Source organism: Rhineura floridana, chromosome 22 (assembly GCF_030035675.1).
Source record: "Rhineura floridana isolate rRhiFlo1 chromosome 22, rRhiFlo1.hap2, whole genome shotgun sequence".
Taxonomy (NCBI): Eukaryota; Metazoa; Chordata; class Lepidosauria; order Squamata; family Rhineuridae; genus Rhineura; species Rhineura floridana.
Genome location: NC_084501.1, coordinates 18,468,637 through 18,494,432, shown reverse-complemented (window position 1 = coordinate 18,494,432; position 25,796 = coordinate 18,468,637). Strand labels below are relative to the sequence as shown.

Below are 25,796 nucleotides of genomic sequence, written 5' to 3'. Positions count from 1 at the left end.
GCCCCAGCAAGCGTGGCCAATGACTAGGGAGGATGGGAGCTGTAGTCCAGCAACATCTGGAGGGCCAAAGAGTCCTCACACCGGTTCCAGACGTTCCTGGATTCCATCTCACATCAACCCCCAGCCAGGATGACCAAACACTCAGGAATAACCCGCCATTTCCCTCTCCCCACATCAGGTTGCGTATCTACAATCGTGCCTATCTCTGCGTTCTTTTCCGCCTCGCCCTATCATCGCGCGTCTTGTGACGTCGGGGCGCAATTCATACGCCGCCCGGAACGTGGCGTGCGCGCGCGAGCGAGAAAGATCCGAGGGCGGTGTGGTGACGGCGCATGCGCGCTAGGACTCGCCCGTTCCTCCGAGTGGAGGAGGGGGGGCAGCTGGCTCCGTCCCTCAGTGCGAGGAGCGGGGAGACGAGGGCCCGCCGCCGCCGCCAAGACGGACTTCCTGTGGGACAAGCGCACCGGGCTGGCGGCCAAGAGGGTGCGGGGGGGGGAGAAAGCGGGTGCGGGGGACGGACGGACGGACGGAGGGAGGGAGGGGAATTCCTCTTGCTGCTATGGGGGGCAATTGGGAGGTCGGGGAAGGGGCTTTGTGAGGGGCAGGCCCTGGCCAGGGCTCCTTCTGCCGCTGGCACTCGCGGGGTGGGTGAGCAGGGGCGGCTCTGAGGCATTAGCCATTGCTGGCAGGCTCCCTTTCATCTTCATCATCATATCACCATCATCATCGTCGTGGTGATGGTTAACAACCGCAAGAACAGCAACACTTGCATATTGTGAAGAGCAGACTCCTCAGAGGTCACCCTGGCCTTTGTAACTTTTATGTCTGTGTGTGTGTGTGTGTGTGTGTGTGTGTGTGTGTGTGTATGGTAAATCACATTTAATATTACTATTTCAGTAATATAATATTTATTTAACCGTGTTTTATTTATTTCATCATTTTTAATGTTATTGTTTATTTAATCATATTTAATAAGCGGTTTACGAAAGGTATAAGTGTGTAAGTGTAAACAGACAGTTTTGAAAGCAACAAACAGGACTTCACCCAAGCTTGCTCTGGATCCCTATAAGGATTCCGCCGGTCACTTAGAAGGATGTGTACCTAACTGGGATTAACCAAACAGAGGTTTTTGTTTTACTAGCAAAACATTTGGGCTTCCGCCTTCATCAGCTGCTAACATACAAATGCAAATATAACTCACATACATGTTTGTGTGTGTGCGCACATATATATATATATATATATATATGATCTTTATACATATACATATGTGACTTTCTCTCCCCCCCCCCAAGGATCTTCTGTTGCTGTGGTTGCCGTTGGTTTTAACTAATGTTGTATTTTATATTACTGGGACTCATCCTGGGACCTTCTGCTGAAGGGCAGGTAATAAATCTAGAAGTAATAATAACTAAGCTAAGTCCTACTCAGAGGGAGACCCTTTGGAATTGATGGCTGTAACTAGCTTGAGTCTGTGTACTTATTTACTTACTTAAGGATTTCTGGACTAAAATATCAGGGTGGTGTACAATGAAAATGTAAAATATTATTAAAAACAATGGGTTGCATTCAGCTATGTCCTACTCAGGATAAACCCACTGAAATTAATGAAACTAGAGTCTATTAACTTCAGTGGGTTGGCTCTGAGTAGGACTAGCATGGAGCGCCACCTAATATTATTACAGCAACTGACAAAAAAAAACCACTACAAAGGTCTTCAAGAGAGATGCCTGAAAATCAAACGTGAGGGTGCCTGCCGAATCTCAGTGAAAGAGTGTTTCGCAATGTGGGACTGGCAACATTAATGAAATGGTTTAGTATGGCAGCAGAGGATGAGGATGTTGTTTTCAATGGGTTTACTCTGAGTAGGACTTTATTAGCTGCATGCCCCATGATTGTAGGGGAGATCATAGAATCGTAGAAAAGTAGAGTCGGAAGGGGCCTGTAAGGTTTTTGGGTCCAACTGCCTGTTCAATGCAGGAATCCAAGTTAAAGCATACCTGACAGATGGCTGTCCAACTGCCTCTTGATGCCTCCAGTGTTGGAGAGCCCACCACCTCCCTAGGTCATTGGTTCTGTTGTCATACCGCTCTAACAGGAAGTTTTTCCTGATGTTCACCCAAAATCTGGCTTCCTGTAACTTGCACTCATTATTCCGTGTCTTGCACTCTGGGATGATCGAGAAGAGATCCTGGCTCTCCTCTGTGTGACAGCCTTTCAGGTGCTTGAAGAGTGCTATCACTTCTCCCTCAGTCTTCTTTTCTTAAGACTAAACATGCCCAGTTCTTTCTGTCTCTCTTCAGAGGGCTTTGTTTCCAGTCTCACGATCATGCTTGTTGCCCTCCTCTGAACCTCTTCCAGTTTTTCCGCATTCTGCTTAAAGTGTGGTGTCAAGCACAGCTCCTTTGGGAGTGGAGGCTGGCTGGTTTTCTCTTCGTTAGAATAACCCTAATAAAAATGCTGTTGTATTTATATCCCACCTTCCCTGCAAGGAGCTCGAGGTGGTGTACCTCCCCTTTTTATCCTCACAACAACCCCGTGAGGTAGGTTAGGCTGAGAGACAGTGACGGGCCCAAGGTCAACCAGGGAGGTTCATGACTGAGTAGGGATTTGAACCTGGGTTCTAGTCCACCATTTTAACTTCTGTACACCAGATTGGCTCACTAACATAGTGTGATCTTTATTCCAAATTCCATCCTTGTAGGGTGAGCAGGGCAGTTTTTCAGAGGAGGAGGCTGGTTTTCTTTTCATGAGCATACACATTGTTAGGTAATGTGACTGTAATAGATGCAGTACAGTTGTGTGTGAAATGACTCACAGGGGTAGCAGGTGATGAGGCCGGCTATTATTAGCAGTATTTATTATTAGTAGCAGTAATAGTAATAATGATTAATAACACTAGTGTTGTTAGTAGTGTAGTTACAATATATGCAGCACCATAATTGTATGTGAGGTGAGTCTTCATTATTATTTCTTATTTAATAATGATGCTTACGTTGTTCATGATATACTTAGCACCAAATGAAATGAATGTCAAGGACAGATTTTCAAGGAATGAAGTCTCTTTTTTAATTAGTGTTATTATTATTATTATTATTTATTAAATTTATATACCGCCCGACTAGCGATAGCTCTCTGGGCGGTGAACATAAAATAGTATAAAAATACAATGAATAACAAAATAATATTAAAATACAATCAACAATACAATAAACATTATTAAAATTAGATCAATGTAACTTAAAATGCTTCAGAGAATAGGAAGGTTTTGACCTGGATATAGATGTTATAGATGTTAATGATAAATGGCAACACTGTGAACAGTGTAACTATTTGTTTACAGTGTGGCATTGTTAGCTAGCATTGTTATAAAGAAGACTTTCCTTTTTCAACAAGCCTTTTAAGTAGAGACCTTATCCCATGCTGTGTCTGTGTTGGAATTGCTTTTTAAGATGTTTTTAAAGCTTTTTTTAAAAAAAATGTTTTTAAAGATGTTTTGTTTTAATATTTTTCAGAGACTGTTTTTATGATGGTTTAGAGTGTTTTTAGCTTTTGGTTTGCCGCCCTTGCAAAATCAGTCTTATCTCAACTCCTTGCCCTCAGGGCTCACAGGGGTGGGGAATAGGGTTACCATCATTTTGTCATTTCAGAAAGAGTACATTTGTCTTTGATAAGTGAAAAGTAAGAGTATGCTGTTGCACCATCTCAAAAAGAGTACATGTACTCCTAAAAGAGTACAGTTGGTAACCCTAGTGGGGAACCTTTGGTTTCCTGGTGTTGCTGAACTGCAACTCCCATCAGTCCCTGCCAGCATGGCCAATGGCCAGAGGTGATGGGAGTTGTAGTCCAGCAACATCTGGAGGGCGAAAAGTTCCCCACATCTGATCTAAATGTCAGAGAAAAGGACAGGAGACTCTTTATTAGTTGTGTTATTTATAATAATCTTAGTGATGTTAATAATGTTGTAAAGATAAAATGTACAGCGCCATCACTATACATAAGGTGGCAGTCAAGGACAGTTTATGGGAGAAAAGTTACTGTTATATCATAATAAAGGACAAGGCTTCCATAGAGGATAGGGCTGTCAGCGGCTACTAATCATGATGGCTATGTTCTGCCTCCACTGTTGAAGCATCACGCTTATGAATACCAGTTGCTGGAACCTGCAGGAGGGGAGAGTTGTTGCTGAGCTCATGTCCTGGTTGCAGCCTTCCCTCAGGCATCTGATTGGCCGTTGTGAGAATGGGATGCTCTAACAGAGGGCCACTGGCCTGATGCTCTTGTGTCCTTAACCTCTGGATGGCCCTGGGGAGCTCAAGGCTGCTCTGGCGTGACCAAGAATCAATGCTGAGGGCAGGTTATGTGGCTAGGAGCACATTGGAGAGGGGTACAGTCACTATAGTTGAGAGCAGGTTTAGCTCCATCCTGTTAGGAGGCACCCCTTGAGTTTCTTACGGCAGAAAGTAAAAGGCAGCCTGTGCTGCTAGGACAAAAATGGTCTTCTACCCCTAATGCAGAGAGCCAGTATGGCATAGTGGTTAGAGTGTTGGACTGTGACCTGGGAGACCAGGGTTCAAATCCCCACACAGCCATGAAGCTCCCTGGGTGACCTTGGGCCAGTCACTGCCTCTCAGCCTCAGAGGGAGGCAATGGTAAACCCCCTCTGAATACTGCTTACCATGAAAACCCTGTTCATAGGGTCGCCATAAGTCGGGATCGACTTGAAGGCAGTCCATTTCCATTTTTCCACCCCTAATGTGGAATAGGGCTTTGATTCGGTGAGAGAGAGCCTGCTTTGCGTACAGTCCTTGGCACCGTCAGGTAGGGCTGGGAAAGACCCCTGTCTGAAGCGCTGGAGAGTGGCTGACAGGTAGTGTGGTAGATCAGTGAAGCTCCCCTGCACCCCCTCCCTGGACCTCTTGAAAATTGCTTAGAGTCTTGGCGGAGCACTTCATGATTTGCCCTCCTATAGTAGCCGTTGTAATGCGCTATGCTAGATGCGGTATGATTTTTAATTGTATTTTTAGGGCTTGTTTTAGGCCTTGTATTGTCTGTGGGATTCCTGGAGGAGGCATCTGGTTGACCGCTGTGAGAACAGGATGCTGGACTAGATGGGCTATTGACCTGATCCAGCAGGGCTTTTCTTACGTTTTTATGAGTAACAGTGAGGGGAGGGCTCTTGCACGTATGCCCTGCTTGTTGGTTTCCTGGAGGAATCTGATTGGTCACTGTGAGAACAGAAGGCTGGACTAGGTGGGCCTTTGGCTTGATCCCGCAGGGTTCTTCTGATGTTCCTGTATTAAGTGGGACAGGTCAGGGCTGTGTAGTTGAAGGGCTAGGTTCTCAGCGGCTCCTGAGTGCTACAGGCAAATGTGAGGGACAAATTTGGGCCCACTCCTGTGGTGTAGTGGTTAAAGTGTCAGACTAGGACCTGGGAGACCAGGGTTCGAATCCCCACACAGCCACAAAGCTCACTGGGTGACCTTGGGCCAGTCACTGCCTCTCAGCCTCAGAGGGAGGCAATGGCAAACCACTTCTGAATGCCGCTTACTATGAAAACCCTCTTCATAGGGTTGCCATAAGTTGGGATCGACTTGAAGGCAGCCCATTTCCACTTCCAGGTCTCTAGCATGGTAGTAGACCATCTGCTTTGCATGCAGCAGGTCCCTGGTTCAGTCCCCGCATTCTTTGGCAGGGCTGGGAACGTCCTCTGCCTGAAACCCTGGAGAGCCACTGCCAGTCAGTGCAGGCAGTACTGGTCTGACTTGGTATAAGGCGGCTTCCCACATTCCTGAGTTTTCCCATATTGGTGAACGCAATGACGTCACCGGGCAGGGGTGGGCAGAAGGTAGGTCTGGATCTCATGGTAGATCTCCGGGGCGACTTGTGATAGATTGGCGAGGATTTCTGGCTCTCAACTATTTTAATCTGTCCAATAACAGAAGGCTTTCCGCCTCCATATTTAGGTCCAGACAGATGGTTACGGTTTTCCTCCCTAGTTTACAAGTGCAGTCTTACGTACACTCTAAATTGCCTTGACGTGTAAAAAGACTGTGAGCTTGGTTCTGATACAGAAAGGAAATTCCCTAGGCTGCAGGGCTGTGGAGTCGGTATGTCAAACCTTCGACTCTGACTCCGACTCCTCTATTTTTCTTCTGTCCGACTCCGACTCCTTCATAAATGGCAAATGTATATTAATGTATTAATATTAAAATATTAATTTTATTTTGAAGTCGGAGTCAGTACATTTCTACCGACTCCACCCAAAATTGCTTCCGACTCCACAGCCCTACTAGGCTGATCACACAGTCAGAGGTGCCCCATTCCTTAAATGCTAATATTTTCAGAAGTCCAGAGAGGCCCGGACTACTAGCTTCCAAGGCGCCGAGCTATAACAAAAATGAGAAAGGATAATGGACAAAACAAAATAAGGCATTTTAAACTCTAATAGGACAAGATCAATATCAGCTAGCAAAACAGAAGTGTCTTCTACCAAATTCACATACCTTATTTGCTTAAATTTGCAGCTCTAAGTGGAGAGACCGTGTCACGTTTTGGTCCACTGTGCGAAAAAACCACTTGCAAAACTGATCAAATGCCCACGTAATTGACAAGTGTCTACATCTGAGGCTCCCTTTGAACCTGAGGCCCAGGCCAAATGACCCCCGCCCTGGTGGTCCTGCCTGAGGCTTCTAGTAAAAAACCTCAAAGTAGATCCCATATGGCTGAAAGCTGCCTATTCCTGTCACAAAGTTTGGTTGGATGAAGAGTGGACACACAGACATACACACACACCACGTGATCTCTGTGTATAGGGATTTCCCCCTCTGAACTTCATAATATGGGCCATTTGCTAGTTACTCTAAATTTTAGGGGAAGGGCATAGCTCAGAGGTAGAGCATCTGCCTTGCATGCAGAAGGTTCTGGGTCCAGTGCCCAGTGGCATCTCCGAATAGGGGTGGAAATGTCCCCTGCCTGAAATCTTGGACAGCCACTGCCAGCAAGTATAGAACCACTGACTTACGTAGACCAGTGGTCTAGCTTGGTATAAGGCAGTTCTGTGCTTCTAGTAATAACCTTGGCATATACCAGAGCGTCTCTCTTTTCCCCTTCCCCTCTGCCAAACAGCTCCTCCTGGTCATCTCTCCCCCTCACCAACCACCCTCCACCTAGAAGCTAGTTTGTAACCATCCTGGGTCAGGGAATCCACCTTTCTTTGCTAACCGTGTCAAAGTGCTGCAAGCTCTCCTTGTCCTACATGCTGAATTATTAATTGTTGTTTAGCGCTGTCAGTGTTAATACGGTGTTTCAGAGAAAGTTGTGAGTAGATTAAGGCAGGGCCCTGCTCTGGGGAGCTTACAATCTAAACCCCAACTCTTGATAAGGTGGAGGAGGCAAGGTGCCAAGGCAAATGTCCGTGCTGGAGGGGAAGGGGTTACAAGACAAAACCTCCTCCTTCCCCCAAGTGTAGGACTTGTCCATTTCAGGTGGCCCACTAGCGCTCCTCTGCTTTGACTTACAGATGCCTCATTCCAGAAGGTTCCGCTCTTCAGAACGCAGCAGCCGGGGCAGCTTCCATGAACGGTTCAGAAGCCGCAAGCAGAAGCGGAGGCGGAGCCGCTCGCGATCGAGCAGCAGTGAGCGGCGGCACCGCAGGGAAGATAGCTATCACGTCCGATCCCGGAGGTGAGTGTGCCACACGTAGTAGCCAAAGGGCCAGGGAGCCAGTGGTGCCTGTGACACCTGAAGCAGGACTTGCCCTCTTTGTGGCTGGGCTTTGCAGGAGATCGAGAGAAGTGATTTGGGGGTGGGTTACCCCAGCCTTCCCCAAACTCGTGCCTTCGAAATGGTGTTACAGCTCCTGTAATCCCTGCCCATTGGCCGTAGTGGCTGGGGATGATGGGAATTGGAGTCCAACAACATCTAGAGGCCACGCACACTCCATCCCTGCTTTATGCCTCTGTAAGTGCATTTAGTATGTGATCCCTGATTGGTTTGGACATGTGTCTAGGACGGGGTGGGGAACTAGTGCCCCTCCAGATGTTGCTAGACTACATCTCCCATCTTCCTTTACCATTGGCCACGTTGGCTGACGTTGATGGGAGTTTTGGGTCCAACAACATCTGGAGGGCACCAGGTTGGGGATGCCTGAGGGGGTCTCTGATTAATGTGCCTCTATGGCACATGTGTTTGCACTACTTGATCTTCAAGTTTTTGAGATGTATGCCTGGGGAAAAAAATCTTGTTAAGTCCATAAGCCCACAGACGAGGCCTGTGTTACATGTAGATTTTTTTGTTGAGAAATTCCAGCGGGGAAGTTGTAATGTGTTGGCGCATGCATAAAAAGCATCTTCTCTGGCACTTCTATAAATGCTAATCTGGTGTGATGTGGTATAAACTAGAAGCCCCAACTAGTGCAGAATGCAGTGGCTAGACTGCTGATGGGGGCAGATGGCTGACAGCATGTGACGCCTCTGCGAAAACATCTGCACTGGCTGCCCATATCCTCCCAGGCCAGGTTCAAGGCTCTTGTGTTGATCTATAAAGCCCCGAACAACATAGGTCCAGGATACCTACAGGACCACCTGGGAGCCCTTATACCCCAGCCCGATCACTGGGATCATCCGGAGGAGTGCCGTCAGTTGTCCCCTGAGTTACAAAGGCCCGACTGGCTCCACCAGAAGTCAGACGTGTAGTGTCGCTGGTCCCATGCTATGGAACACTTTTCCAGCAGAGGTTCTCAATACGGGTGCTCTTGCTTTTGGCTTCCAGGCATCTCTCTTGAAGAGTTGTTTTTGTGCCAACAGTCCTGTGCAGCTGTTTAAAATGTCACTTTAGCCAGTCATTTTAATTATTGTTTTTGTGTCGCAAGTAAATGTTTTCCTGTTGCTCTATACCACTTGGATGTTTTGCAAGAGGGCGTTATGTAAATACTTTTATTTTTAAAAAATAAATAGAAAAACAAGCTTTTGTGGAGTAGAATCTGCAGTATTCCAGTGCAGAAGGGGTTTATCCTGTGCCGGATGAGGACTGATACATGCACGGAACAAAGAAAAATAGTAAACAGTGGAGCCAACAGACCATGAAATTTGAGGGGTGCAGCTTGTCATGGAGATACAAAAAATATTGCATGTTGCAGTTCTTACATTTCATGGCAGGAGGACTGGGCAGGTGACAGGCTTGAGCTTCGGATCAGAGGGCAACCCTTGTCCATTTGATAGGGCGTTGCTGGGGGGTTTTGTCTTTATTTTTCATATATCAGACAGCACAGAATATTACAAGTATGTAAAAATTGCAAAGTGTAGCCATGTCTGACTCAAACATATGTAATCCCAACATCAAATAACAGCCCCTGCTACAGTCATAGCAATATATGTGTAAGACAGTGGATAAATAAGGATGATATTACTGAGTAATCCAGAAGATTCAGCAAAAAAGCAGCATCGTAAATTGTGAAAAGAATGATGCATAACAAGAAGACAAACAGAATGGTTATGCATTCCATCAACTAGCGCAGTGGTTCTCAGACTTTTCCCCCAAGGACCACTTGAAAATTAGACGGTCTTGACAGACCACTCTGTAATTTGTCTGCCGGCTGTAGCCATTGTAATCAGCTGTGCTAGATGCTGTATGATTTTTAATTGTATTTTTAGTGCTTCTTTTATTGCATTCCATAGAATTCAACTGAAAATCAGTATGAATGCAGACAAGCCATGGAGCACCTGAATGAAGCTCGCAGGCTGCTGGTTTTCCACAGACCACTGTTGGGGAACCCTTGGTGGACCCTTATTGTTATGTTTACAAATTGGATAAAATCATACCACAGTTTAATAAATTTGTCCATTTTTGAACTGCCACATAGCATTTTGAGTTTAAACATTTCCATATAAGTGAAGTACCGCACCTTATGATGCCCAGTATTCCAAGATAGCTCCTTTTAAATCCTTCCGATGTGTAGCCATTGTAAGGTGAGCTGCCATTAATAGGCCATCCCAATCTGCAGTTTTTAACTAGCACTATCCTACACTCTCCACCTCTGCTACTGGATCCTGACCAAACTGTCCCCGTTTCCATCCCCCCCCCTTGAACCTTGCGGCTTCTCCCAGCTATGACAACCATTCCTCTGACCGGCGGGCCTACGACCGGCGCTACTGCGATGGCTACCGGCGAGACGGCTACAGCCGCGAGCGGGGTGATGCCTATTTCGAGGCCGAGTACCATCAGTCCTACGAGTACCAGCGCTCCCGAGACGGCAGCTACCACAGTTGCAAAAGCAGTCGGCGGAAGCGACGGCGAAGACGCCACCGCAGCCGCTCCTTCAGCCGCTCCTCATCGGTGAGTAGTTGCTGGCTCCTCCAAACCTCCCCCCCTGCCCGGCGCTGTATCGGGGTAGGTCATGACCTCCAAAGGCAGCCCGATGTTTTCCCGGAAGTGAAGGAAACACAACTGCTTTTGAGTCATCGGTGTAGTCCTGAGGGCATCGTCTCTTCCAGCGACGTCCAGGCTGCTTCGTGATCCCAAATTGCTCCAACCCCTTCTGTTGATAGTCACAGAATCCTCCTGCCCTGGGCAAGGTTGGGCTGGGGGTGCTGCTATGTTAGAGACATCAGAAGAGCCTGTGGCAGCCAACCAGGCGCCTCTGGGAAGCTGGAATACAAAAAATGATGAGCATCCAAGCAAAACCAATGAAAGAGAGTGAAAAATCACAAGATGCTGCACATGGTCGGGTTTTTTTTGTTAAAAAACGAACGTGTTTCAGCCTGCACGCACTCTAGGCCTTCATCGGGGCTGAAAAATTGGTACAAGGCATCACAGAAAAATATCTTGAAAAAGATCCACTTGGTAAATTTGAGGCGTTATCAAAGATTTAATACGCTGCCAGAGATCTCGGAAGCTTGTGCTTTCACTTTGAACTGAGTAAATGTAAAGTTAGATTTTAATATTTAATCATTTGTAATGTTTTGTTTTTAAGATATTTTCCTGTGATGTACTGTTTCTAATTTTCAGCCCTGATGAGTGTATGCAGGCCAAAACGCGTTGTTTTGTTTTGGGTTTTTTTAAAATCACTTAGAGCATCTTGTGATTTTTCACTCTCTTTTGTTGGCTTCTGGGAAGCCCCACAAGTAGGGCATGAGGGCGGAAGTCCTGCTTTCAGACTTCCCATGGGCACCTGGTTGGCCATTGTGAGGACAGGATGCTGGACTTGATGGGCCACTGTCCTGATCCAGCATGGCTCTTCTTATGTTCACTCCAGCAATTGGTATTCAGTGGTAGACTGCCTCTGATGCTGGAGGTAGCCCACAGCCAGCGTGATAAATAGCCGTGGATAGCCTTCCCCCCACGTGAATTAGGCTATTTCCCCTTTTAAAGTCACTTGCGTCACTGTCAGAGGACTCAGGTGAATCGGTGTCCGATGCATCCGAATCTGAAACATTTTAAATTTCTCCTGAAAGGCAAGTGAAATGTTTGACTCCGTGATGAAAGAAGACTCGTAGGTTGTTGTCTTCTGACGACAAACCCACCACGTGTAGATGAATAATTTCAGCTTATCCTGGCTGCTTCGTCCCTTGCTGTTTGCCACCGTAGGTCATTCATTCCCAGGTGCCTGTCTTCACCTCTGTCTGCCTCCAGCCGGGGTGTAGAGGCCTCTGGCACCCTGTTGGCTCCCCACCATAAATGTATATATTTATTTAGACAGTTTCTTGTGCGCTTTGTATGCAAAGAACCAAAAAGCGGTGTACAGAAAATAGACATCAAATACAATGGAATAGAATCTCACCAGCACAGCCCTGGAACAGTCCCTTGCCTACACAGGACACTGTTTTACACTGGATTGGACAATAGGTCCATCTGATTCAGGATTGTTTACATGGACTGGCAGCAGCTTTCTGGGATTTCAGACAGGGGATGTTTCCAGCCCTACCTGGAGATGCCAGGGATTGAACGTGGGACCTTCTGCATACCAATAAGATGCTGCAGCTCTGAGCAACGGCCCTTCCCCCTATTGCAAGCCCATCAGGGATGCCCACCTGGCAACCTGTGGGCACATGAAATATGAAGCCAACTTTGTACTTTTTCAGTAGCCCAGTGGTATGTGTTCTGACCGGCAGAGACTCTTAAGTTTTCTCTCAGGCAGAGGGTATTTCCCAGCCTCCCTGAAGATACCAGGAATGGAACTTGGTACCGTCTTTCTTTCTTTTTGCATGAAAAGCACATGGTTTGCCGCTGAGCTCCCTGCGTATGGAGCTACTGTATACAGAGTGAAAGTGTTGGCTCATTTTGCCTAGCGCTGGCTCTCTTAATAGAGTTTGATGAGGTATTTTTTAGTGGTTGTTTTTTTTGTGTGTGTGCAAAGTGAGCAACCTCTCAATGTAATAAGCAGAGCTTGGAAAAGTTACTTTTTTGAACTACAACTCCCATCAGCCCAATCCAGAGGCCGTGCTGGCTGGGGCTGATGGGAGTTGTAGTTTAAAAAAAAGTAACTTTTCCAAGCTCTGGTAATAAGAAGATAATGGTTAGACCTTTGGGACACTCATGGAACATTGGATGCCTGCCATCCACTTGACAGTTCTCGCAGAGCAGCAGTGGGGAATCTGTGGCCTTCCTGATGCTCCTGGACTCAAACTCCCATCAGCCCCAGCCAGCCTGGCTAATGGTCAGAGATGATGGGAGCTGTAGTCCAGCGACATCTGGAGGTCCGCAGGTTCTCCATCCTTTCGCAGCATAGGTGCGGGTTTTTATTGTACAATCTAATCCGCCGTTTCCCAAACTTCAGGTAGATGACACACACATCTTTCCCTGAATTAACAATTGAGAACACAATTCCTCCTTTCACCTAAAAGAAAAAAAAGTTTACTTTGAGACTCTGTAAGAGTAAGAATTATCTGCCTGTGCAGGAGCCGACTCTGTTGTGTGTATCTGTCCTGGTCATGCCTCTTGATTGGAAGGCCAGAGTAGTAACTCTGTCCAGAGATGTAACAGACAGCCCTGTAGAAGAGCTGGTAATTCCTGTGGCATCTCTGGATTAGGAGCGATTGAAATGATCCATTTGCACACGGTGCAGACATGGTGCCAGCATCGTTTGCCCCACACAGCTGGGTCTGATAAGAAGGAGGCACAGCCAGAGCAGCATATCATGCGGAGAGAAACAGCAAGCAGGCTTGTCCATCCATGAGTCCTGTGGACTTTGGGGAGCTTAAGAACTAACCGGTCTGACTTTTCTGGATAGTGGATGGAAGTTGGTGGAAGCATCTTTTCACCCTGCGGGGGAAATGTGTGTTTCAACCTTATCTCTTACCTCATGATAACTCTGGAGAAAAACATGCCCTGAGTTTCTGGCTTCTAGGAACATGGAGAATCTGCCTTATATCATACCATTTCTCCATCAAGCATAGTATTGTATACTCTGGCTGGCAGCACCTGTCCATGGTCTCAGAAACAGGGCCTTTTTGTATCACTTGAGATCATTTTTTAGCTGTAGAGGCTAGAGACTTGAACCTTGGACCCTCAGTATACAAAGCATGTGCTCCGCCACTGAAGCCTGATCACTTCCCTTATCTGCGTGTTGGAGGTAGGCAAGTCTGGGAGGCTGGACAGGATTATGTTAACCTTGCAGGTGATCATCTGAGAGGGGCTGTTTCAGGCAAGCCATCCATTTCCTCTGTTTGCTGAGCTTCTGACTGGGGAGCCATTGTCTGTGCGCTCTTCTAGTGTGTAAACCATATCATGCAAGGGTCAAACCTTCCTCTCTGCCCTGTCCTTTTGTGCTGGCTTGGGTGGGTCCGTTTTTGCAGAAGACTTTCTCCGTAATTTTTTACTACTACATCTTTGATTATTTATTTTATTTTATTTTTATTTTTAAAAAGAGATTTCCTCAGCTAGTGTGTGTATTATCTTGACTTTTTTTTCCCTTGCAATATCCCTTATCGTTTATATATATATGCACCTCTGTGCCGTATGAATTGGCCTGGGAATCGTCCCTTCCTCAAATCTGCCAACGGGGCCTACCTACCATTTCCATGGGTGACGCTTGGCTGGCCGGCTTGCCCCTTCGCTGGTTTGAATACGCCCTGATTGGCCGGGTGAATGAATGAATGAAAACACGAAAACCCTCCCCTCCTGCTCCTCTGCCTGTGTCTGCGTTTGGGGGCCCCCCACAGCGGAGTCAGCAAAGCAGCCGGAGAGCCAAGAGCGTGGAAGACGACGACGAAGGCCACCTCGTCTATCGCGTCGGCGACTGGCTCCAAGAAAGATGTACAGCCAAATCGTAACATAATCTAGTCTCTAGTTAAGCTCCCATCGCAGTCGCGCAATTGTTCTCTTAACTTCCTCCCCTCTCTGTTCCTTTCTTATTTTTCTTTGCAGTGTCTATTATTATTATTATTATTATTTTTAAAAACAGCCCTTTTTCCTTTTTCTTTTCTTTAAAGAGTCTCCCTACCCAGTTCCCCCCACTTCCCGGTTATCTTTTTCCATATTGTTACCCAGAGCGTCAGGGATTAAATTAGCTTGCTGTGGCATCCTGTGCTGGCTCTTTGAGCTGGCAAAGGCAGCCTTTTGTGGTGGTGTGTGTTATGCGCTACAACCAGTTGCTGCTGCTTCTCTCACACTGTTCTGTTCTCTCCCCCTCTCTGTTTCTCTCCTTTCTCAGACGAAATCATAAGCACCCTTGGAGAGGGCACTTTTGGACGAGTGGTTCAATGTGTGGATCACCGCAGGTAAGCGAGACAGCAGCGGAAAGAAGCAGCGATTGGGATTCTTGTAAAAGTGGCAGCTCTGCTAGTCTCTTGCAGGCAGCCTTGACACTGAGTCTTGCTGCTGCTCAAATTGTGGCTCATTTACTGTGGCTGACTGTTTCTTTGTGAGTTGGAGCTCCTTTCCTATGATGAGGGGCAAAAGCATTTGGGACTCTTAGTTAAGGAGGAAAAAAGGTGACTTCAGGGTTGTGTGGAGAAGGGCTGTAGCTCTGTGGTAGGGCATCTGTTTTACATGTAGAAAGTCCCAGGTTCAATCCCCGGCCTCTCCAGATAGGCCTGGCAAAGACCTCTGCCTGAAACCCTGGAGAGCCGCTGCCAATCAGTGTAGCCAACACTGAGCTAGATGGGCAAATGGTCTCACTCAGTATAAGGCAGTTTCCTATGTTCCTAACTCCAGATCCATTGACAAGAGTTAGTCATGGCTGAAATGGAAATGGACTGCCTTCAAGTCGATCCCGACTTATGGCGACCCTATGAATAGGGTTTTCATGGTAAGCGGTATTCAGAGGTGGTTCACCATTGCCTTCCTCTGAGGCTGAGAGGCAGTGACTGGCCCAGGGTCACCCATTCAGCTTCATGGCTGTGTGGGGATTCGAACCCTGGTCTCCCAGGTCATAGTCCAACACTCAAACTAGACATGTAAAATTTCCGGAAATTTTGAAGCCATGGAAAAAGGCATTTTTGTTTAGTGGCCAGCTCAGAGGCTAGTAGCCAGTGTTCCCAGGCTGGCTACAGAAGAAGAGAAGCCTCCCTCCTCTGTAACCAGTGTAGAAATGCTGGCTACTAGGCAAAATTGTCTTCTACCAAGCAGGCAATTTGGTGGAGGAAGGATAGAGCAGTCCACCTCTCTGGCCGCAGGGGAAGGCACTTTCCTCCCTCTGTGGCCAGCCTGGAAACCAAGTTGATTGTCCAAAGAGGGATGGCAAGAACACTCCCCCCTCCCATCAGACTGGTCACTTTCTCACAAGGAATACCTGGACCCTTGCGGCAGCCCTGTGGCCCTCCAGATGTTGTTGGATTCCCAGCTCTCCCAAGCGTCAGCCAGCATGGCCAGTGGTCAGGGATGATGGGAGTTGTAATCCAGCAAAAACAAACCTTGCGATCTATGGCTATCAGGGAAAGCAAGGCTGCAACAAAGTATTGGAATTGCCCGATTAAATTAAATTGCTCAGCGGTCTATTCAGGACAAGACCACTTAATGCGGTGTGTCCTGAATATGTGGAATTTGCTGCTAGTAGATGTGGTGGCAGGGGCCATTAGCTTCAGATGGCTTTGGAAGAGGATGAAGACAGACTTGTGGGCTGGTAGCCATCTTGGCTAGATGGAACATCTATGCTCAGAGGCAATGTGTCACTGAACATGGCTTCCTTGGGAAGCAGTAGTGAGAAAGAGGAGTTGTGCTCGTGGTCTTCTTGGGGGTTTGCTGGAGGCATCTCACCGGCCTTTTTGGGAAGCAGGGTGCAGGACTACATAGACTTTGCTCAGATCCACTAGGGCTGCTCTTAATGTTTGGAGACTAAAGCCCACTTCACCCGTTGGCATGAACAACTAACCTTAGTTGGCACATGTAATCCGTACTGGCATTCTGCCGGCTCTTGAAGACATGCCTGTTTAGGCAAGTATTCTCCTGAACTTCCTGATCTAACTGTTTGACTTGTGTTTTTGTTTTAATTGTTATGCCTTTTAACTGGCTTGCTTTAGCGTGTATTGGAATTACGGGTATTTTTAATGTTTGGGAATTGCTTTATTGTGTTTTTTAATTATGGATGGGTTTTATAATTGAGTTTATACTTATAAACTGCTTAGAAGCCATTTTGGCACATGAGTGATGTGTGAAGTAATAAAAAAAAATATTTATATGGGACGGCAAACATATACCGCCTCACCCAGTTGGTAAACAATGGGTCTGTAACACCACAAAATGCAGGAACTGCAATATGTAGTGTTTCTATGTAAAGGCCAAATGTACGCAGGAAACACAGCAGACCTGAGGGGGGGGGTAAGGCAGTGGGCAGGAACCTGTGGCCCTCCCAGATATTGCTGGACTCTTGCTCCCATTATCACTGACTATTGTCCATGCTGGCTGGGGCTGATGGGAGTTGGAGTCCAGCAACATCTGGAAGGCCACAGATGTTCCCCATCGCTTTTTGCACCTCTGTAAGTGCATTTAATAGGCTGTCCCTGATAGGTTGGGATGTGTCTAGGACGGGTGGAGAACCTGTGACCCTTCCAGTTGTCACTGGACTCCAACTCCCATCATCCTTGACGATAAGCTGGGGCTGACAGGAGTTGTAGTCCAACAATGTCTGGGAGGGCCACAACATTGCCATCCCTGTGGTAGGGGGTTGTGATGCCCAGCATTGCAGGTGTCCTCCCTCTCTACCCCAGTATCTTGATTCTGAGATAGCTTTTGTGTCTTTCATCCCTCCCCAGGGGGAACATGCGGATGGCTCTAAAAATAATCAAGAATGTGGAAAAATACAAAGAGGCGGCTCGATTGGAGATCAATGTGCTGGAGAAAATTAACGAGAAGGATCCGGAGAACAAGAAGTGAGTGGCCTCATGTACTTCTGGGTGCAGGGAGATGTTGCATACGTGTACGTGTGCCTGTACGTGTGTGCACCCTCCGCACAACTTCTGTTAAGGAACAGAGTTCTAGTCTAGCCCACTGTGCTAGTTTGCATGTGTAGACCAGGGCCAAGGACCTCCTGGCTATCCAGTACAGTGTCACCTAGTGGAGATTTCTTATATTATTTATATAAATGAAGGGAAGTGTAGAATGTCTTCAGATTGGATCCAGATGCCATCATGACTAACTTTGATCCCATTGATTTCAGTGGTTTTTTCCACAAGCCTTACATCAGAGGATCCCTGACTGTGGTCCGTGTACCACCAGTGGTCTGTGAGCTGCTTTCAGGCAGTCTGCGCCATGTGCACATTCAGTATTCATACTGAGTTTTAATTGTATTTTTATTGGCTTCTTTTGTTTCTTGTATTGTATTTTACTGTTTTACAGTTTGAATTCTATGGAAAGAAGCAATGAAAACATAATTAAAAGTCATAATACACCTAGCACAGAGCATTGCGATTGCTACAACAGACAGAAAAGTCATTAAGTGCTCCGCTAAAGTGATGAGCAATTTTCAGCTGTTCCATTGGGGGGGGGGAAGAGTTGGGGAACCCCTGCTTTGCATGATGCTCAACCCTTTTAACATACACTATTGCCCCTGTCTTTTTTTCTTTTAAAATCAAGATGGTTAAATACTGTTTTATCATTTTGCGCTTAGCTTCCCAACATTAAACAAGTGGTTGAAAAAACACAACCACGTACTGTGCCTAAATCCATGGCTGCTTTTTTATCTCACTTTCAATTGCCCCCTGTCTCTGATGCTGCCGTAGTTTCTCTCCACTCCATTGTATCAAGATTCTGGAAATAAGAGGGCCAAGAGCCAAGTGGATCAGCACCACTTCCCTGTCCTTGTTTCTGTTAATTTAGAAACATTTTTGACCCCAAAGAAAAGACTTCAGAATGGCTTCAAATAGCAATGTCTCACCGTTGGGAAGACATGATGCGCAAGGAAAGGGGAGGAGGAGGGAGGAGGAAACCCAAGCGCTGTTCTTCTAACGGCCAGCTGGGATGGAACGGAGTTCACAAGGGAGTGGCCTTGCTGGAATGTGCTGGTCTTTTAGCCTGGCCAACGGAGAGGACCTTGCAGTCCCATCTCTCTGTTTCTCCTGTGGCCTGATAAGATCGGTCCTGCCAACTGAGGGAGGAGTTTTGAACAGCCTGTATCGTTCTCTCTCTCTCTGTCTCCCTCTCCGCCGCATCTTCTCCAGCTTGTGCGTGCAGATGTACGACTGGTTTGACTACCACGGCCACATGTGCATTTCCTTTGAGCTGCTGGGCCTCAGCACCTTTGACTTCCTGAAGGACAACAATTACCTGCCTTACCCCCTCCACCAGATAAGGCACATGGCCTATCAAGTGTGTCAGGCCGTCAAATGTGAGTGCCGGGAGCGGGCAGCAGGTGGGTCGAGGGGCACAAGGGGATGTGTCAAGAACACAAGAGAGCCAGCCCTGCTGGATCAGAATTAGGCTCTGCCTAGCCTCTGTTTTCATTATTCTTATGCTGGTGAAGGATAGGTAATAATAACAGTAATAATAATAGCAGCAGCCCAGTGGCAGCAACCAGATGCTTCTGGGAAGCCCGCAAGCAGAGCACAGAGGCCTCCCATTCTCTCTGCGTCCCTTGGTACTTCCTCGAATCACGGAGGTTCCTCTTCACAATCATAGCCTTGTAAATAAGCCTTCCAAAGTTACCAGCCTGCAATTTTTAATTATTATTTTTTTTACTAGCTTTCTACAAGACCTAGGGTTGTAGCCAGCTCATAGACCCATTACGATCAAAGGATTTAAAGTTAGTCATGGCCAGTGATTTCATTGAGCCTACGCTGCGAAGGACTTAGCTGGATGCAACTCCAGAGAAGAGGACAGCCCATCCTCTGCGTCCTGCGCGAGGTGCGAGCTGTTGAAGAAGGGTGGGAGGAAGCCTTCTGCCAAGCTGATGGTTGAAATGTGTAAGGCTGCCTGTGCAGATTCTTGGTTGTTAGGGGAGCGGCCTGGCAAACGTTGAGAACTTCCTTTGCAGGATGAGCAACTATTGTTATTTCCTTTGCTCGCTTTGACATTTTGTTGTCTTGCATTCAACGCTTACGTCAACAACTGACCTGATTTCCTTTCCTTGCTTCCCTCCCCGCCCCAATCTTCCAGTTTTGCATGAAAACAAGCTCACGCATACAGACCTCAAGCCCGAAAACATCCTCTTTGTCAACTCAGATTATGAGATGACCTACAACCTGGAAAAGGTGAGTCTGAGCTTTGAGGAATCCATACCGCGTTGGGACAGGCAGGGCCATAGCTGGGAGGGTGGGGGTCGAAGCTTCCTTCACATCCCATAGAAGTGTCCCTGTGCTAGAGAGTGGCTGCCTCTGTGCCGTGGTGGCTGCAGGCTCTGTGTCAGTGCTGAGCACCTTGGACAGATCCTTAAAAGGTCGGACTAAACCCCGGAGTGGATTCTGCTGCCCCACTGACATGGAGCTGTCAGCCGCCGCTGCCTCTGTGCAGTGTGGTTCTGGGGAGAGAGAGGCACGGAAGAGTGATGTGCCGGGGTTGATTGGCAGGAGGGTCTCGTCTGCACTGTGAACCCGAGTGTGAGGAAGCTTCTGGAGCTCAAGGGCTGCGCTCCCTTCTGAGCAACCTTCCAAGGGTCATGTGACAGTGGTGGGCGGGGCAAGAGGGGGGAATGGGCGGGGCAACTTTTTTAACATTCTACAATAGGTTAGTTTCAACATGTACTGGCCCACCCTTCTCTGTCATTCAGACAGGAGGCATTGCTAGGCGTCAAGGACACATTCCAGCCAGCCAGGACTGCTTAGGGTGCAACGTGGGGCCAGTGAGTGGTGTGGCTTGGAGAGAGAGAGAGCTGACGGCCAGATACAGAGCCCTGGAGGGCTGCATTCTCCCTCCCTTGGACCTGAAGTTCCTCACCACTGCATTAACCGCTCCTTCCCCCCCATCTTTTCCTTCTCCTCCCCCCCTCCCCCAAGAAGCGTGATGAGCGGAGTGTCAAGAACACAGCCGTTCGGGTGGTCGATTTTGGCAGCGCCACCTTTGACCACGAGCACCACAGCACCATCGTCTCCACGCGGCACTATCGGGCACCTGAGGTCATTCTGGGTCAGTGTGCCAGTGCTCTCTCTCATTTGTGGGGGTGGGGGGTTGGGTGCACGAGTAGGGGAGGGGCATAGTGATTTGTCCAGGATTGGGTTGACAGGAAGTGGTGGGACTTCAGGGGCTTGGTCAGCCAACTGCTGGAATTCTTTCTTGGTGTTGCAGAGCTCGGCTGGGCCCAGCCGTGTGACGTCTGGAGCATTGGATGCATTGTCTTCGAGTACTACATGGGCTTCACTTTGTTCCAGGTGAGCACTCTGCAGGTGAAGCACTGTCCCGTCTCTGTTGGCGGTTCTCAAAACTCCTGCCCCCCACCCCACAGATCCCTTGAAAATTGCTTGGGATCTCCACGATCTGCTGAATCGGCTTTTTGTTCTACAACGCACAACAAGCACCGGCTTCTGGATTAAACACGGAGGGTGAAAAAAGGCATCTTCGTAAAAGCCAACACCGTATTATGGGTCCTGGTACCAGGGCCTTGTTAGGCTGTTTGGTAATCTGGCCCAAGTCAAAATGGTTTTGATGTCTGTCATTGGGAGGGTTGAGAGTCAAGGGCTTGGCCAATCTCTTTTCTGTAAGCTTTCTGTGGACCCCCCTAAATGGAGTTCATGGACCCACCTGAATGGTCTGTGGACCATAGTTTGAGAGCACAGCATAGAAAACGAAAGTTAAATCCCGTGTACAAACCATCGCTCTCTGCAAAGGAAGGTTCCACTCGCTCGGTCCATTCGCAAAACCCCATAATGCGCCTGTACCTCTGTCAGCCTCCTACACCTGCGCACATTCATCCACCCTCCCTCCCTCTCAATGCTTACCGATCCCAGCAACCCTTGGTTCGTACACAAAGACGGCACTACAACACTGGCAGCCTAATGTGATGAAGGGAAAAACCAAATTTAAAACCAAGTTAATACGATTGTGTATTAGGGTTGTTAGTCTCTTTTTACCCAAAGGTCTCTCAGTTTTACTTAGGCACATCCTTCGAGCAGGAGTAGCCAGCGGGGCTGCCCTCCAGGGACTGCTGGACGATAGCTCCCAGAGTGATCTTCTATGCTTCATTCCTCCCCTCCCCCCCCCAAAAAAAACCAGTTTCAAGCCAAACTACTTTTTTCTTACAGACTCATGATAACCGAGAGCACTTGGCGATGATGGAGCGGATCTTGGGTCCCCTTCCCTCGCGGATGACCAGGAAGACCAGGTGGGGCGCCTCTTCAGTGCATGTGTAGAACTGGCGTGGGGTAGGATGTCTTGGGGAAATCTGGATATGCTTGTAAGGCAGGGGTGGGGAACTTTCAGGCCCAGGGGCCAAATCCGGCCCTCTGGGTCTCTCTGTGTGGCCCTTGGGACTCTCCCCAGCCCACCCCCTTCACTGGCCCCGTTCCATCCCCCCCTCCTGGAGTGTTTTGCCCGGCTGGAATGTGTGTCCTTGAACTCTGATCATGCCTCTCGCTTGCCCAAATCGAGAGTAGAGAGGGGCATGTGCATAAGTGTGTGTGTATGTAGGAACCAGGTGAAAATTTACATTAGTCACTCCACCCCCTTGTGCCTCTGGCCCTGCCCGCCACTGGCATGCGGCCCCTGGAAGGTTGCCTCGGTGGGAATGCGGTCCTCAGGCTGAAGAAACCTTCTCCGCCCCCTGTTGTAAGGCCAGCTGGGAGAGAGCACACAAGAGGAAGCTGCCTATACAGAGTCAGACCATATTGCCTCATCCAGCTCAGTATGGTCCACACTGGTTGGCAGCAGCTCTTTAGAATTTCAGGTAAGGGTCTCTCCCAGCACTTCCTGGAGATGCCGAAGTTTGGACCTGGGACCTTCGGCACATAAGGCAGATGCTCTACCTCAGAGCCGCAGCCCTTCCCCTAAATGAGCAGTCAGGATATTTGGCCCCCAGGGCAGGCCCCACCTTCACTACATCAGATGCTGCCTTCCACCTTGTCAGATCGTTGGTCCATCTACCTTAGTACCGACCATACGGAGGCAAGATAGCTGCAGTTGTAGAGAAGTGAGTAGCAGACAAATCTGCTCGCTGTAGGTGGCATCACATAGCTTGACAGGTGTTTTTAGAATGTGTGTTGCATTTTTATTCTTCCCTCCCTCCCTCTGAGAAGCTCAAGGTGACGTACGTGGTCCCCCACCTCCAATTTTATCCTCGTAACAATCCTGTGATGTAGGTTAGAATTACTAGCCACGATGGATACGCTCTGCCTCCGCAGAATACTGAATACTCGCCGGAGGGGCGAGTTGCTGTGGCGTTCGGGTCCTGCTCATGGGCTTCCCATGAGGCATCTGGTTGGCCACTGTGAGAACAGGAGGTGGGACTAGATGGGCCGCTGGCCTGATCCACCTGGCTCTTCTCATGTTTTTATGAATGTGAGTGAGTCAGTTTCTTACCGAGCAGGGATTTGAAGCCAGGTGTTGTAGGGCTTGATCTGACACTCTGACCAGCTCCCCTTGACCTGGTGCCCTCCAAATGCTGTCAGGCTCCAGCTCTCATCATCCCTGGCTGTTTGGCCAAGTTGATGGGGGTGGAAAGGTTGGAGTCCAGCAACGTCTGGAACGCTCCAGGCTTCGGGATAAGGCCTCTCTCTGAGCCTGACCCCATGTTGGCTCTTTCTGCCACTGACCTTCCTTTCCCTGCCTTGTTCCTGCCAGGAAGCAGAAATACTTCTACCATGGCCGCCTGGACTGGGACGAGAATACCTCCGCTGGGCGCTATGTTCGGGAGAACTGCAAGCCGCTGCGGGTGAGGAGGGGAGAAGGAGATCTGAAAGGGGTTGTAGTCTCTGGAAGATGGACCTGCAAGGCGGGTGGAAGGAAAGGGGAAATTCCTCATACAAAGCTGCCTTATATTGAGTCATAGAATTGTAGAGGTGGAAGGGGCCTATAAAGCCATCAAGTCCAACCCCATGCTCAAGGCAGGTATCCAAATCAAAGCATTCCCGACAGGTGGCTGCTCAGCTGCCTCTTGAAGGCCTGCAGTGTCGGAGAGCCCACTACCTCTCTAGGTAATTGGTTCCATTGTCGTATGGCTCTAACAGTTAGGAAGTTTTTCCTGATGTCCAGTCAAAATCTGGCTTCCTGCAACTTGAGCTCATTATTCCGTGTCCTGCACTCTGGGACGATCGAGAAGAGATCCCGGCTCTCCTCTATGTGACAACCTTTCATATACTTAAAGAGTGCTGTCGTGTCTCCCCTCAGTCTTCTCTTCTCCAGGTTGTTGCATTCCACTTCTGAGCCTGAAAAGCTGACAATATGTCCTAACATTTCTGCCTTTTGTTGCTTCATAAAAGGGACAATGTAGGACGTAATGGCTCACATCCTCCATATCCAGTTAACTCTTTCCGTCAGAGCAAAGATTTCCGATTGCCCCACAGAACTTGCTCCACTCTCCTCTCCCCCTGCAAATCTGTTCTAGCTTCCCCCCCAACCCTCCAGAGCAAGGAGTGGAGGGGCTGGAGTTCCACTGCGCGAGCGAAAATCCCTTGCGCTGACAGAGTGAGTTAGTTGGATGCTGCCGTGAGGCTCCAGGTTTCTGGGGTTTCTCTAATGAAGATGGCGGGGATTGAACGTGGGACCTCCTCTGTGGGAAGCAGATTCTCTGCTGCTGAGCCACACCCCCTCCCTAGGTCAGAGGGGAGAGATCAGGGTTTGTATAGCTGGCCGGGGCAGTAGAGAGATGGAGCACATCGGAGCACACGATTGGCAGCCATGGAATGTGCCCCTGACAACCGGTTGCTGGGAACTGTCCCAGCAGGGCTCTTCTTACAGGGTTAAGACAAATTCACGGAGGATAAAGCTAACATTGGGCGCTGTCCACACTGGCTGTGTTCTGCCTCTGCTGTGCTTTTGAAGACCAGTTGCTGGGGAATGTTAAGTTGGGAGAATGCTGTTGCGCTCACATCCTGCTTGGGGACTTCCCATTGAGGCATCTGGTTTGGCCACTGTGAGGACAGGAGGCTGGCGCAGATGGGCCACTGGCCTGCTCCGCCAGCCAGTCCCTTCTGCTGTTCCGCTGACCGCCTTCTCTCTGCAGAGGTACCTGGCATCCGAGGCTGAAGAACACCACCAGCTGTTCGACCTCATTGAGGGCATGTTGGAGTACGAGCCGTCCAAGCGGCTGACGTTGGCGGAGGCCCTGAAGCACCCCTTCTTTGACGCCCTCAAGCTCCAGCCTGGCCCGAAACCCTGGGACTCCAGCCGCGACATCAGCCGGTGACCGGCGTAGGCCTTTGCCTCTCTCTCTCCCCCCCCACCATACCTTCCCGCACATTCGGCCCCTGTGGAGGCTTGTGCGGCTTATGCACCTGCATTGTGGTGCTTTAAAGAATAATACAGAAGAAATCCTGATTCAATCCCTCCTCACCCCAGGCTTCCTTTTTTTGTTAATCATGTAAAGCTTGTTAATATGTGAGATAGCGTGTGTACATATATATATATATATATATATATATATATAAACCATGTGGGAAATCTTGTGGCATTTCCCACCCACCCCATCCTGTAAATAATGTGACTTTCTCAGAGTTCGTGTCCTTTTAACATCCCTCCCTCTCCTCCTCCCTCTGTTCCCACTGTACATACTTCCATCCCCTCCCCTCCTTTGCGGCCTGGTACTTCTCCACCCACCCACCCCTGCCCCATAAGGCTGGTGGGATCCCCCTTGAGGAATTATTTTTGGATGATAAAACCATAGCCCATTCCAATGCCAGAATTTTATATGGATTTTGTACAGTCTTTGTGGGTAAAATAAAAAATATGACATGAATTAGAATGCCAAGGACTGCTGTTGTGGATGCTTTTCCTTTCGTTTTTCAGTATAACCTTTTCAAACATGCACAGTATGATAAGGTAAGTGTGGCTTAAAAGAGAAATAGACACATTCACGGAGGATCACACTACCAATGGCTGCTGGCCACAGCAGCTCTGCTCTGCCTCCATGGTCAGAGGCAGCATGTTGCTGGAAACTGCAGGAGGGGAGAGTTGCTCTTGTGCTCGGGTCCTGCTTGAGGGCTTCTCATTGGGGCATCTGGCTGGCTACTGTGTAAACAGGATGCTGGACTAGATGGGCCACTGGCCTGATCCAGCAAAACGGCAAAAACATACATAAGACTTTTTTGGGGGGGGGACACTTTACACCCCAAATTCTAATGTATATTGGTCTAGTAAAATATTCCACAGTAGGCTGGTTTATTTCAACAATTTATTTACCGCTTAATTACAGTTGTCTCTTAAGCAGCGTACGACAAAACCTCAATACAACGAAAAAAAAACAGTTACGAGTATAAATTTAAAATGACTGCTGAAATAAA

General features: G+C 48.3%; 1 protein-coding gene across 3 annotated transcripts; it reads left to right on the top strand.

Moving 5' to 3' along the window:
- Positions 1-272: 272 nt before the first annotated feature.
- On the top strand, positions 273-25,258 carry CLK2 (CDC like kinase 2). 3 transcript variants are annotated; one of them, XM_061606533.1, is made up of 13 exons: positions 273-483; positions 7,523-7,686; positions 10,107-10,335; positions 14,160-14,253; positions 14,651-14,717; positions 17,190-17,306; positions 18,594-18,760; positions 19,528-19,622; positions 20,367-20,493; positions 20,653-20,735; positions 21,606-21,685; positions 23,140-23,230; positions 24,521-25,258. In XM_061606533.1, exons 2-13 carry the CDS (start codon positions 7,523-7,525, stop codon positions 24,701-24,703), a joined length of 1,497 nt encoding a protein of 498 aa, XP_061462517.1. In that variant the 5' UTR covers positions 273-483; the 3' UTR covers positions 24,704-25,258. The 3 variants fall into 3 exon arrangements, with proteins under 3 accessions (XP_061462517.1, XP_061462516.1, XP_061462518.1); XM_061606532.1 differs by having other exon boundaries at positions 20,364-20,493; XM_061606534.1 differs by lacking the exons at positions 273-483; positions 7,523-7,686; positions 14,160-14,253 and having other exon boundaries at positions 10,199-10,335; positions 20,364-20,493.
- Positions 25,259-25,796: the final 538 nt, after the last annotated feature.